Source organism: Sus scrofa, chromosome 4, assembly GCF_000003025.6.
Source record: "Sus scrofa isolate TJ Tabasco breed Duroc chromosome 4, Sscrofa11.1, whole genome shotgun sequence".
Lineage (NCBI taxonomy): Eukaryota > Metazoa > Chordata > Mammalia > Artiodactyla > Suidae > Sus > Sus scrofa.
Window position 1 is genome coordinate 33171620 of NC_010446.5, and position 13376 is coordinate 33184995.

The 13376-nt window shown below is 31.4% G+C and overlaps 1 protein-coding gene across 1 annotated transcript in view; it reads right to left on the minus strand.

The window, feature by feature from the left end:
* The window catches only part of RIMS2 (regulating synaptic membrane exocytosis 2), a 613799-nt gene that overhangs the window by 172005 nt on the left and 428418 nt on the right, over nucleotides 1-13376 (minus strand). Inside the window, 1 exon segment of the mRNA XM_021090597.1 lies at nucleotides 2022-2054. Coding sequence (XP_020946256.1) covers nucleotides 2022-2054 — 33 coding nt within the window.

Consider the following 13376-nt stretch of genomic DNA (forward strand, 5'->3'; position numbering starts at 1 on the left):
AGAAAAAGAATGTGTATATATATATACATGTATGTATGTATGACTGGGTCACTTTGCTGTACAGAAGAAAACTGACAGAACGCTATAAACCAACTATAATGGAAAAAATAAAAATCATTAAAATAAAAAAAAGACAATTTGGGGAAATTTCAGTAAAAGCTTATATGTGCACTTATATATACACACATGTACATTTATGTTAAATTTCCTCTAAAATGAATGTTAGTTATTTTTTCCTTTTAGGATATAGCACAAGTAGAATGAAAGGTCAAATGAAATCTCAGAGAATTCAAAACTTGGTCATATATGCCAAACATAATAAAGAGTGAAGTGCAAGTTTGAAATAATACATACCAATGGACAATATTCAGAATAATCAAAGAAACAAAACAAAAAGGAGGAACCAGTTTCAGGCTAAAAAGTATACTCTAATTGCAATATTTAGCCCAGGCTTCTCTCCAGAGTTCCAGACCCATACAGCCAATCATTTCTACTACATATTTATACTTGGATATTCCAAAGGAACCTCAAACTAACCCATCCCCAAACTAAAGCAGAAAATCTGCTCAACCTGAATCCCCTGTATAGGATCCATCCAAACATTTTAGTCACCTAAGATTATCATCTTATTCTTCCTTTTCCTTGCATCAATATCTAATATCTAATCTATAACTGTTTTATAAATTCTACATTTTAAAATAACTTTTCATGTATCAAGTACCTCTATTAATGTCTTAATTCAGCCCATTATGATCTCTTTTTTTTTTTTTTTTTTTGGTCTTTTTGCCTTTTCTAGGCCTCCCATTATGATCTCTTAATTGATCTTTGCAATATCCTCATGATGATTTTTCTGCTTAATAACTCCAGTCCATTTTTAACCTAGCTTCCAAAGCGGTCTTTCTAGAAACAAATATCTGATCATGTCTCCTCATGCTTTATATGTTTCAATAACTTACGCAATCTTCAGGAACCCTTCCCTGCCTACTTTGGCCTAAACTTGTTTGAAGCCATTTCACCATATTTTCCTCTGTCTGAAATGTTCTCTACAAATAAGTCCAACATATTTCTAGTTTTTAATGTTTGACTCAAAGATAATCTCTTCTATGAAGTCTTTCTTGAAATAATTCCCAGGTGGAAATAATCACACCATCATTTGTGACTCCACTCTGTGTGTGTGTGTGTGTGTATGTGTGTGTGTGTGTGTGTGTGTGTGCGTGTGTCTCATAGCACCTATAATATTATTGAGTTTACTTGTTAGGCTCACACTAGAAAAAGCCCATGAGGATAGGCGGTTATTTTGTGTGTCCTGTTATTTCCAGCACCAAGAGCAATATCATACAGCATGTGCTTAATAAATGAGTGTTGAATGAATGACCAAGTTTTAGTTCAAGAGCTAATTCTTTCATGAAGCTTTTTCTGGGGCTCTATTTGAAACAAATTTTATTTAACTTTGTAGCTCTGTAGAACATATTGTTAGAGTCATCAATATTAGCATATAAACACATGTTACCCACCTATTTTAACTCCTCTCTGATATGTTTAGGGCATATATTAGGTTTTTAGTATTTTATATAGATTAGTACACTGCTGAACTTAAGGTAGAAATAAAATACTTTTAGAATAATGTATTAAAAAGTTGAAAATAAGTTTTAAGCTTGAAATAAACTGAAGAACAAGTTATGATTAACTTGTGAATTAAATCTACCAGGCTATATATAAATGTACATATATTTGAATCTGGAGTTAGTTACCAAGTTTAGGAAACAATACATATATATACATATGACATAAAATTAATCATTTTACTTTTATCCATCTAATTGGAGCAGTCGCTGTTAAAAGTTGAATTATACAACTACCTAAAATTGAAATGCCTGCAGATTCAACATTTTGTTAATATTAGAAGAGAATGAAAAATCATAAAATAAATAAAATCAGTAAAAAATTTATAAGACAAGCTAAGTAAGTGAAAAAAAAAAAAAAAAAACCAACAACAAAGAAAAGCAGTAGAAGAGACAGACCTGCATGTCTTCTCCTTGTGGAGTCCACTTCTTCTGTGATCACATCGTGTAATGGACAGACATAGACAAAGGAGATGGGTGTGAGTGGATGTACTCAAAAGGTAAAAAGTGACACTGAAGGAAAGGGCCTCAAATCATTTTGAGAAAGAATCCTGCGCACAGTTGTAGGGAAGATATAATCAAATACATACCATACTAAAAGAAAAAAAATATGGAAGAACTAACGGTGAATTGGTTAAGTTACTAAGGGTTAGCAGAATCAGAAAAGTAAAGTTAGTATAGAAATAAAGAGATTTCAAAAGTTGACAATTAATCATGGAAGCCAATCCTGAACACTGATGCTGAAGAAAGATACCATTAGTAAAAATGTTACTTGGATGACCATATTGTTTAAGACATTACGTCCACCTAAGAGCTGTGAAAATGCTTTCAGAATTTTTAGTTATAGTCTAAAGAAAATAAGTTAATTGAATCATCTTCACAAGGAGCAATAAAAAACAGTTCCAGCAGATTTCTATGCCTTTTAAGTTTCCCAAATTGATCAGTAAACACAGGAAACTAAAGTACAGCCATTAGGCCAATAATACACTGAATTACCTCTGTACAGCAAAATATTACCATAAAAATATTAAAGAGTAACAAATATAATAAAACTCATTATAAAAAGAGTAGCTAAAATATATGACTTTATTTAAATATTAAAAATTCAGGTTAATCTTCAATTTAGACAAATTTTCTTTGATGACACTTCATTAATAAGGCTTATTTATTCAGAAAATTCTTATAGACACCACATAAGAGATCACTGATGTTTCCACCTACATCTGCCCATCCAAATCCAAAATCTACTGTAAGAGATACGGCACATACTTTGGAAACACTTCTTTCCCCATTGATAGTGGAAAAGTTCAGAAGACATCTTATACAGTGATTAACCAGGAAATGTCTGCTAAACTGAGCATTCTAAGAGAAAATTTTTCCAAAGATATTAATGAGTTATTATCAGTGTGAATAAAAGAGATAAACAATATAACACACAAAACCAAAATGTCCCATTTTAATTACCTTCTTAGTTTCAAACCAGGTATTAAAAAATTCTTAAAACATCATATTCATTTTTGCAATACTTCTATCATAGTTTTTGCATGATTTATAGAAAAATATGTTGTATCAAAATACATTTGGAAGACTGATACAATTGAAATTATAACTCTTGACAGAAATCTTTCCTATACCAATTTACCTTTTTTTTTTTTTTTGCAAACAGTGAGAAAATGAAATTTTTCCACTAAGAACAAAGTGCTAAGATAACCAAAACTTTTTTTTCTAGGAAAAATGAGATATCCTAGTATGAATTATAGAGGACTGCAAAAGGAATTACACATTTTGAAACTTAACATCATTCTGTTTATTATGTGGCACATCTTTGACCTATTCAAAATTAGACACTAAATCTCATAACAGTTATGCTACAAACTAGACTTTGCCAATAGGACTGACCACTAGAAAAGTATTATCCTCCTGAAATATACTCATAGAGTAATATACTATATGTCATGTTTACTTTTGCATCCCAGTCCACCCATTTCTCAAAAAAGATAAAACAGAAAAATTCAAAATGTATTAATATATGTTAGCACTGAATTGTATCATATTTTGCATTATTTATTATATGCAAAAATTTCCATATATATATATATATATATTTACCACACTACTAAAACAGTTTCCACGCATTCTAAAATGAAATTGGTATGAATTGGATGAAATAATACTTAAGTATAAGAAAACATTTTCTACTTTTGTAGAAAACATAAAAACAACATAAATAAATGGAGCTTCTTTCTATGCCTACTGTCTTCCTGTAACTTGAGTATTTTAAAATGGCATTGAGGCAACGTTGTTCATGTTATATAGATTCAAAATATTCAAAACTCTTCTCAATCCATTCATTAATTTATTATAGATAATATCTGAATTATTCACACAGAATTCAAGTGACTTACCCAAGGTCATAAAACAAGTTCAATGGCTGAACGAGATACAGAATAGAAGTCTCCTGAATACCAGATCAATTTTCTTCCTACTAGATGTTATATGACCCAATAAAAACATATGAAATAAAATGTCAAAGAAGGAAAAAAAAAACTTTTCATGGTGATACTGGAATTGTACATTTTATTATATAGTATTAATTAGAATGTTTTTAAAAAGAGGTACATGGTACAACTATGCAAGTAATTCACCAATGCATTTTTTACTCTTGTGAGGAATATGGTAACACTTAGTACCAACAATTTAATTGTTTTTAGAAAATAACAAACAATTTAATATTATAGAAAAGGATGAAAATGAAAGATTTTGACAATAATCTCACTACTAAATGAAAGTGCCCATATCATTTTTTCCATCACTTATGTACGACACATTATTAAATATATCATAAATAATTGACTGTAAAAAAATCACCTAACTTTAATTAGCAATAAAATACCCATTTAAATCATAAAATTTCAATGTATAACTTTGAGTTATACCAAATATATTTTTAAAATTTTTGGCTTTCCTGTCTTCTTTGTGGTTCCAGTTCATATTATATACTATTTGTAGTAAAACAACCACATTTAAAAAGAGATCTATAGCCAACTATATCATTTAAATAGCCATGTCTTATATAAATGGCATTGAACTACAAAAATGTATTTCATATATGTTATTGTAATGACACATATCTTGAAGAAGCTAAACCCCCTTTACTCTTTTCTATCTCCTTACTTTTCCTTCCTTCCTTCCTTCCTTCCTTCCTTCCCTCCCTCCTTTATTTATCTTTTTAAGACTGCACCCATGGCATAAGGAAGTTCCCAGGCTAGGAGGTGGATTTGGAGGCCTACACCACAGCCACAGCACACAGGATCCAAGCTGCATCTGCGACCTACACCAGAGCTCACGACAACCCACTAAGCAAGGCCAGGGATCAAACCAGCATCCTTATGGATACTAGTCAGGTTTGTTACCTCTGAGCCACGACAAGTACACCTCCCTACTTTTCCTTTAATCATTACTTTGCCACAAACATTCTGCTTTCAGGGCCGTTAACGGCAGTTCTAATAAGAAGTGTTTCTGACACTTTAACCAATAACCAGTTAGAGTGATTAAGGATGGTAAAAGAATACTCTTAGTTGTCTATACTGACACAACTGTGGCTGAATCTTAGTTTCAGATTTAGAAAATATAAAGACTGTAATGAAATTGTACAGTATTTGGGGGGCAGTTCATTCCATCATATGAACTAATGAAAGAAATAAAATATTTTCATATACTATATTGAAAGACATTTATAAAAATACAATGAATAACTCATTAATATCATTTATGGCAACTATTTTAGGAAAAAAAGTTTAATATTAAGGTACCATCAAGGCACAAACTATACAAAGAATGGGCTTTTAATCAAGCAAAGTAGACACTAAGGCTGTTTGTCTTGGTTCTTAAAGTTACAAAAATCTAAAGATAAACAGAGATATAAAATAATCATTTTCACTGCTATATGGGATGAAAGTAAGTTCATGAAAATGAATATAATATCAGCTTTTATCCAACATTTTGTGCAAGCCAAGACTTTTCTTGGCAATACAATGTATTAACTATCATTATATTTCAATGACACATCTCAAATTCAATCAGAAATAATAATCTGTAACCAACTTAATTTAAAAGGCATGGGCATGAGGCCTGTTTATCTATAAATGCAGTTTTAAAGAAAGGTATATGATATTTATTAGAAAATCTGTTGACTGTCTAACAACAGACATAATATTAGTCCTATTATCAGATTTACGTGTACTTGAGTAAGTATGTATTCTAAGTGTTATCTTTAAAAGACTCCTGACAGTGAGACAGAAGCCTCAAGGCTCTAAGTGTATATTACTACTTGCACATAATTAAAAATTAACTATATTGTAAGGGCTTTTTAAAGGTCAGAGGAGCCTTAGAATGTTTCCTTTTGAGAAGAACAGGTAGCTTTCAAAATGAAGCCTAAAAAAAGCATTTACATAATAGGTGCCTCAGTGATACAAAGATCAGGACAGATCTAGAATATAAAAACAGAATGTTTACCAAGTTTACAGATTTCAAACTAAACCTCCTCCTCTGTGACAAAAATCTTGTTGAAAAATTCCTCAATCTAAGTGATCTGAATTTATTTTCTAAACTAATAACTACTTTCCATACTTCTGCCAACCATCACTGAATATTTAAATTCTACCTATCTATTGAAATAAGTAAAGTAAAATCTTTTAAAAGATTAAGCTTTTTAATATTTTAAAATAATATTAATAATTACTAATATTAATATTTTTAAAGTTAACAAAAGTATTTTTTTCGTGTCTTTTTCCTATTCCTAGCTGTGCTATTTTTTTAAATTCTATATCCTTAGAATCTGACATGTAATGCAATTTTAAATGCATAAGAAAAAAAAACAGCGTACTTATTGAAGGACTTTGAGATAACTGATTTCCAAACTACAGCAAGCTTTTCACCTTAAAAGAGAAAGTCACTGAAGTACAGGTTTAGTCTTATAAACATATCTATACTTTCAGAGGAAACTGAATCCACTTTATATGAGCAACTAAATTCATAAATCATGAAATTTCACTTTATTCATAGAAGAACATGCTTGTTAAGAAATAACACTCAAAAAGGACCTACTCTATATAGCACAGGAGACTCTACTCAATATTCTGTAATAACCTATACGGGGAAAAAAATCTGAGAAAGAATGGATATATGTATAACTGAATCACTTTGCTGTACAGCTAAAACTAACACAACACTGTAAATCAAGTACACTCCAATATAAAATAGAAATTAAATTAAATTGAAAATAAACAAACAATGCTCTATTTACATTTGGAAGTTTCAGTAGTTGATTTGTGGGCTTTTTTTTTTTTTTTTTTTTTTAAACTTTTTAGGGCCGCACCCACAGCATATGGAGATTCCCAGGCTAGGAGTCAAACTGGAGCTACAGTTGCTGGCCACAGCCACAGCCACAGCAATGCGGGATCCGAGCCACATCTGTGACCTACACCACAGCTCACGGCAATGCCGGATCCTTAACCCACTGAGCGAGGCCAGGGATAGAACCCCCAACCTCATGGTTCCTAGCTGGATTCGTTTCCCCTGCGCCACGACGGCAACTCCTGATTTTGTGTTCTATAAAATATTTCCTTAATTTGCTTCACATCATTTTCTGCCAAAAATAAAGTATATTCATGCTACATCATTACAGACATAATTAGAAATTACCAACCTTCTAATATTGACTGAGAACATAACCTCAGTTCTTTTTCCAGATTAGATGGATTAAACTAGCATCAAATTAGAAGACTAAATTGGAATACTGATTTAGACTGAAATTGTTTCTACTTTTAAGAAATCCCAAAGTATTCAAGAATGAAAGGAACCAAAAGTCCATAACATCAAGAGTCAATAAAAAAAATTAAGTATAAAACTCACTAACAAAATAACTTTTGAATATTTACTTTTTCTGAAGATAAACTTTATAAAGCATAATTCTAAAGGTTAAACTAATTTAAAAAAAATCCCTAACTTCACCATAGTTATATATCCATAAAGAATATAATATGGAAATATCCATGTTGGAAAAAAATAAAGGTTAATACATTAAATCATACAATGCTAAAACTAGAGTCTTATGCGCACAAAATGTTATAGCAAGTAGTAAAACACAATGTTACTTTGAATTTTTTCAAATTACACAATACTATATAGTGATACAGTAACCCAGCAAAGTGTTTCACCACCCTTACTTTTCTGGAAAAACATAAGGATTCATTTGCTAGATATGATGCAGCAAGGTAAGTAGCACTATAATATTTTAGGTTAATTACAAAAGGGTAGCTAGGTCAATTCAAGATTTTCCTAGATATAGCATATCTCCACATAGAAAATGACAAATCAAAGTGGACAATCTTTTTATGAACAGTATAAATTCATCATCAAACATATCAGAAGTTATTTATAGTTACATCTCAAAGTAGATTCTGAGCTATTTAACTCCAAGAGTTTCTCATTTCAGAGAGACTGAGAAAATGTATCAGTTCTAAAACATTCATAGAGTCTAATTAAAGTTAGTTTTCTCACCAGGCATTTTTGTGGGATGAGTTTAAATAAAATATGAGATAAAACATTTTATGTAAAAATATGCTCTTTTCCCAGACACAGTTCTAATTATTAGAAGAAGAGATAAATTCACAAAGTGAAAAGAATAAATTAACAGATTAAAATTCTTTTCAATGTTTAGTAACACTGCATTATTATAGGCCATAGCATTCTGGTCTCCAAGCAGTTTGCTCATTGAGAAAATAAACAACAGATTTTCCATGCTCATGCATCTTCAATTTGCATTAAGAATGTTAACTTTACATCCTAAACAAAATCTAATCCATATTCTAACGAGGAAGACATTTAGTGATTTACTCTGAACATTATCCATAAAACCTAGGATTTAAAATCATTTGTAGAATTCTTATATTTTATGCTCACACCAAAGGCATTAATATGATAAACACCACTATATTTTCCAGGGGTTTCATTTATATTGCTGTCAGTTAAATCAGAAATTCTGAAAATAAATCATCCATTTTGACGATAATTCTCTCAGGACAGCCTAGTTCAGAGATGTATTTTTCTTAAAAGAAGCATATACTAATCCATAAAACTTAAGGTTTCTCCAACTATCTGTTAACCCATTCTCTAATCTATTTAATGTCATTTAATACTCCAATTCTACAATCTTTATTAAAAACACAAATTTCAAGAGATGGTTTAACTGTTAGTGTACATCCCCAAAGGGGGATAATTCCCAGATACTATTCTTGCATAGATTTTTCATAAAACAGCAAAAGAAAAAGATAATAACATATGCTATTGATACACAGCCAACTTTGCATCTTAGCTTTGGGTGTAAGTCCTTGCAAACTTTTTCTAGTGTTACAAATTTGCTATAATAATCCTCTGATTAAGAATCTTTGACAATTAGTGGAAGATAATCTCAGATTTTAGTGAAGAGAAAGTGAACAATTGAACAATGATTATAATTATTAGATTATTAGAATCTTAGTGTACTTAAACATAAAATAATAAATCGAAACATGTCTTCTGTAAAGTCCAGCCTCCTAAACATGTTTTGAAAGGTAATTAGTCCCACCTAATATCCCACTATTTTCTTCCCATTCTATCACTCCAAAATTTCAGTAATTAAAAATATTCTCAACATACTTTACTTTTCTTTCAGAAACAAATAAAAATATTTATGAACACTAAAATTTAACATAGCATTTACTGCCTTAGCATACTGCATACTTACTCATGACATTTAGGGTTTGAATTTCCAGGAATTTCCCAGTATATAGGAAAATGCACAGTTGCCAAAACAGAAAAATCTATAAACATTTTAATCCATGACATTAAGGCACCTAATTACATTAATTTGTCTCCAATGAGGACATAGCTTATATTTGATTAGAAAACTTAGATGATAAAAATATATGCAATACATTAAAATACACAAATTAATATTTAAAGATTTAAAATTTTTTGTGAGATTTAAAAATATTTAAGCCAAATATTACATTCATTCATAAATTTAATATATAATATATAATATAATTTATTTATGGATACATACATGGCCACAAACATACTTATGTAATCACACATGATGGCAAACAAAACAAATAAATAATAGTTTATGGCCAAGGGTGACCTATATCACACAACACAGCAAAGAAATATTTATACACTCATAATTTTTGTTATACAAATCATAACATAAAACAATTCTTTATACTTACTTTACTTTTTAAAATCCCCTGAAATATATTAAGCTAGTTACGATTTTTCAAATAAGTTAAGTGATTATTAATAGATTTGAAAAAGAGTAAATATTTTTCTTATACTTTCATGAATATGTTTAAATTCTGATGCGAATTACATTATATTTTTCAAACTTTTCAATATGTAACTGTTTTATTAAAAGAGAATTCAGGGAGTTCCCATTGTGGTGCAGCAGAAAGAATCTGACTAGGAACCAAGAGGATGTGGGTTGATCCCTGGCCTCACTCATTGGGTTAAGGATCTGATGTTGCCGTGAGCTGTGGTGTAGGTCACAGATGCAGCTCGGATCTGGTGTTGCTGTGGCTGTGGTGTAGGCCGGCAGCTGCAGCTCTGATTTGACCCCTAGCCTGGGAAACTCCATATGCCATGGGTACAGCCCCTAAAAAGATTAAAAAAAAAAAAAAAAAAAAAAAAAAGAAAAGAGAGAATTCACAGATTAAGCCATTTGCATTATGGTATTATTCCTTGTTCTTCGGACTTATGTAACATAATATTTTTTCTCAAAACACCCTATTCTTAATACCACTATCACAATAATAATAACTAAATCATTAGTATAATTATCTTTAACTTATGTATTTTTGCCAGAATGTAAGCTTTACGAGAGCAACTGCTACATGTCTCTTGTCTACCCCAGTAACTCAGTGCCAACCATAATGCCTGGCATACAACAGGACAGCAATAAATATGCACTAATCAATTAGTTTGATTTATACACTGCATATTTTAAACTACAGGTTTTGGAGATTTAACATGAAATGAGTCATCTCATAAAAATATATTAATCTTGTTACTATAGACACACACTTTAAGGAGGATAGTATTATAAAAAAATCCATCTGCATTCTAAAATTTTGAATTATTTTTCAATGTGCTCTCTTCCAATTACTGATTAAAAGCAGTACTGATTATTAAGTTGACTGGTTATCTCTGTACTTTGCCTCTCTTCCTTTTACTCTTGTTTCAAGTTTTTGTCCTCTACTTAACACATCTGCTCCCCAAAAGAGAAGCAGAGAAGAAAATAAAGTCACTTCAATTTACTGGCAGAATTAATGGTTTGAAGACTCTTTATTAAATGTACATACTGTGCTATCATTCCTTCTTGTTTTTGTTACAATATTCGTAGCTCCAGAAGTTGTAAATAGTTGTAAATAAAGCGTTACCAATTAATAAAATACTTCAACAGCATTTGCAATTAAAAATAAGGAATAGCCTACAAAGACAAATTTTAAAAAAACATATTACATTGCACCGTATAGTACATTGTAGGGACATAGACATCTCTCATTAAGGTATTTTTATTTGGGTCAAAATAATCAGATATATCATTTGTCTTAAATTAGTCATTTTTTTCAAAGAAAAACCTTAGTAATAAAATAATTGTTTTTTTTCCAAAATATGTTATTACTTTTCAAAACAAATCTTAAAATAAAGTTTTTATTATTCTAATCTAATCTAAACAGGATCTACACACTATAAAGTTCATACCAAAGCAGGAAAAATGAGGTTAAACAAGCACACACATATTTAAAAAGCATGAAATGCAATGCTTATCGCCTCATGCTTTCAGGGGTTTTCCAAATTCTGACAAACCTGGCTCAGATTGGTGTTTCTTTTTCGGCAATGGTTTGTCATCACTTAATGTACCATTCACCTTTTTCTGTTGGTCTTCCCATGTAACTTCTAGTATAAATCAAAAAAAATAATCAGGGCTTGTCAGAAACAGATATTTTGTATAATAAGAACCTAAAAATACTTTGGAGGAGCTAATTTTTTTTTTATTTTTATTTTTTTGTCTTTTTGCCTTTTCTAGGGCTGCTCCCACGACATATGGAGGTTCCCAGGCTAGGGGTCTAATCGGAGCTGTAGCTGCTGGCCTACACCAGAGCTACAGCAACATGGGATCCAAGCCCATCTGTTGTGTGTGACCTACACCACAACTTGTGGCAACGCTGGATCCTTAACCCACTGAGCAAGGCCAGGGATCGAACCCGAAACCTCATGGTTTCTAGTTGGATTCGTTAAACACTGAGTCATGACGGGAACTCCACTGGGGAGCTAATTTTAAAAAATATTTTCCCTAAATTTTCCCATAAACTTTCAGTAGTATGTAGTCAATGTTTTAAATATAGTGAGTTAAGAAAAAAAAAATTTTTTTAGGGCCACACCCATGGCATAAGAAAGTACCCAGGCTAGGGGTCGAATTGGAGCTGCAGCTGCCAGACTATGCCACAGCCATAGCAATGCCAGATCCAATCCATGACTGCAACCTACACCCCAGCTCACGGCAACCCCAGATTCTTAATCCACTGAGCAATGCCAGGGTGTGACCCACATCCTCAGGATACTAGTTGGGTTTGTTACTGCTGAGCCACAGTGTAAAACTCCTTAAATTTTTTTTTTTTAATATAGATTTCAAAATTCAAAGCACTTAAGTTTACTTCCAGAAAATTTCAAAATCTAGTGTCAAATGAAGATTATTGAAAGCATAAAGCAAATGATAATTTAAATTTGTCTTATGAAGTTTTTTCTTAGTAGACATTAAATATTTTTTCAGAAATATTTTGCTAGACATTATTTTAGTGTGGTGAATTGAAATATTTACATGGAACTAAAATGCAGATATTTTTGTATATATCAAGAGAAAATATCCATAACACATTTTATTTTATTTATTTATTTTTTTTGTCTTTTTGCCTTTTCTAGGGCCGCTCCCATGGCATATGGAGGTTCCTAGGCTAGGGGTCTAATTGGAGCTGTAGCCGCCGGCCTACACCAAAGCCACAGCAACTCAGGATGTGAGTCGCATCTTTGACCTACACCACAGCTCACAGCAATGCCGGATCCTTAACCCACTGAGCAAGGCCAGGGATCGAACCTGCGACCTCATGGTTCCTAGTTGGATTCGTTAACCACTGAGCCACATGGGAACTCCATTACACATTTTAATACATAAGACAAAATAACTATTATAGTACCATATTTAGTACTTTCATTAAATGACAGAAAAATTATGTGCTATGGGATACTATTTCAATAAAAATTAGTAATAGTTTGGCATCATTGAATGGGAGTTTCCTGGCTTATCTAATATCATTTGGAATTATTTGTAGTGTGATATAATATTCATTCATTCACCAAATATATATTCAGTACCTACATGTCCAGGCATGGAGTACCCAGGCATGTCTAGGCACTGGATATAAGAGCAAAAAAAAAAAAAAGACAAATATCCATGCTCTCATAAAGTTTATATTCTGGGGTGTGGGGGGGAATAAACTTTAAACAAGATAAATGAGTAAAACATTTTGTGACTAAGTTAATGATAAGTGCTAAGAGGCAAACCTGAAGTAAGAAAGAAGTAAATGAAATGTACAGGATGTGATGAAAGTTTGAATAGAGTAGTCAAGGAACTCTTCATTAAGAAGGCAAGTTTTG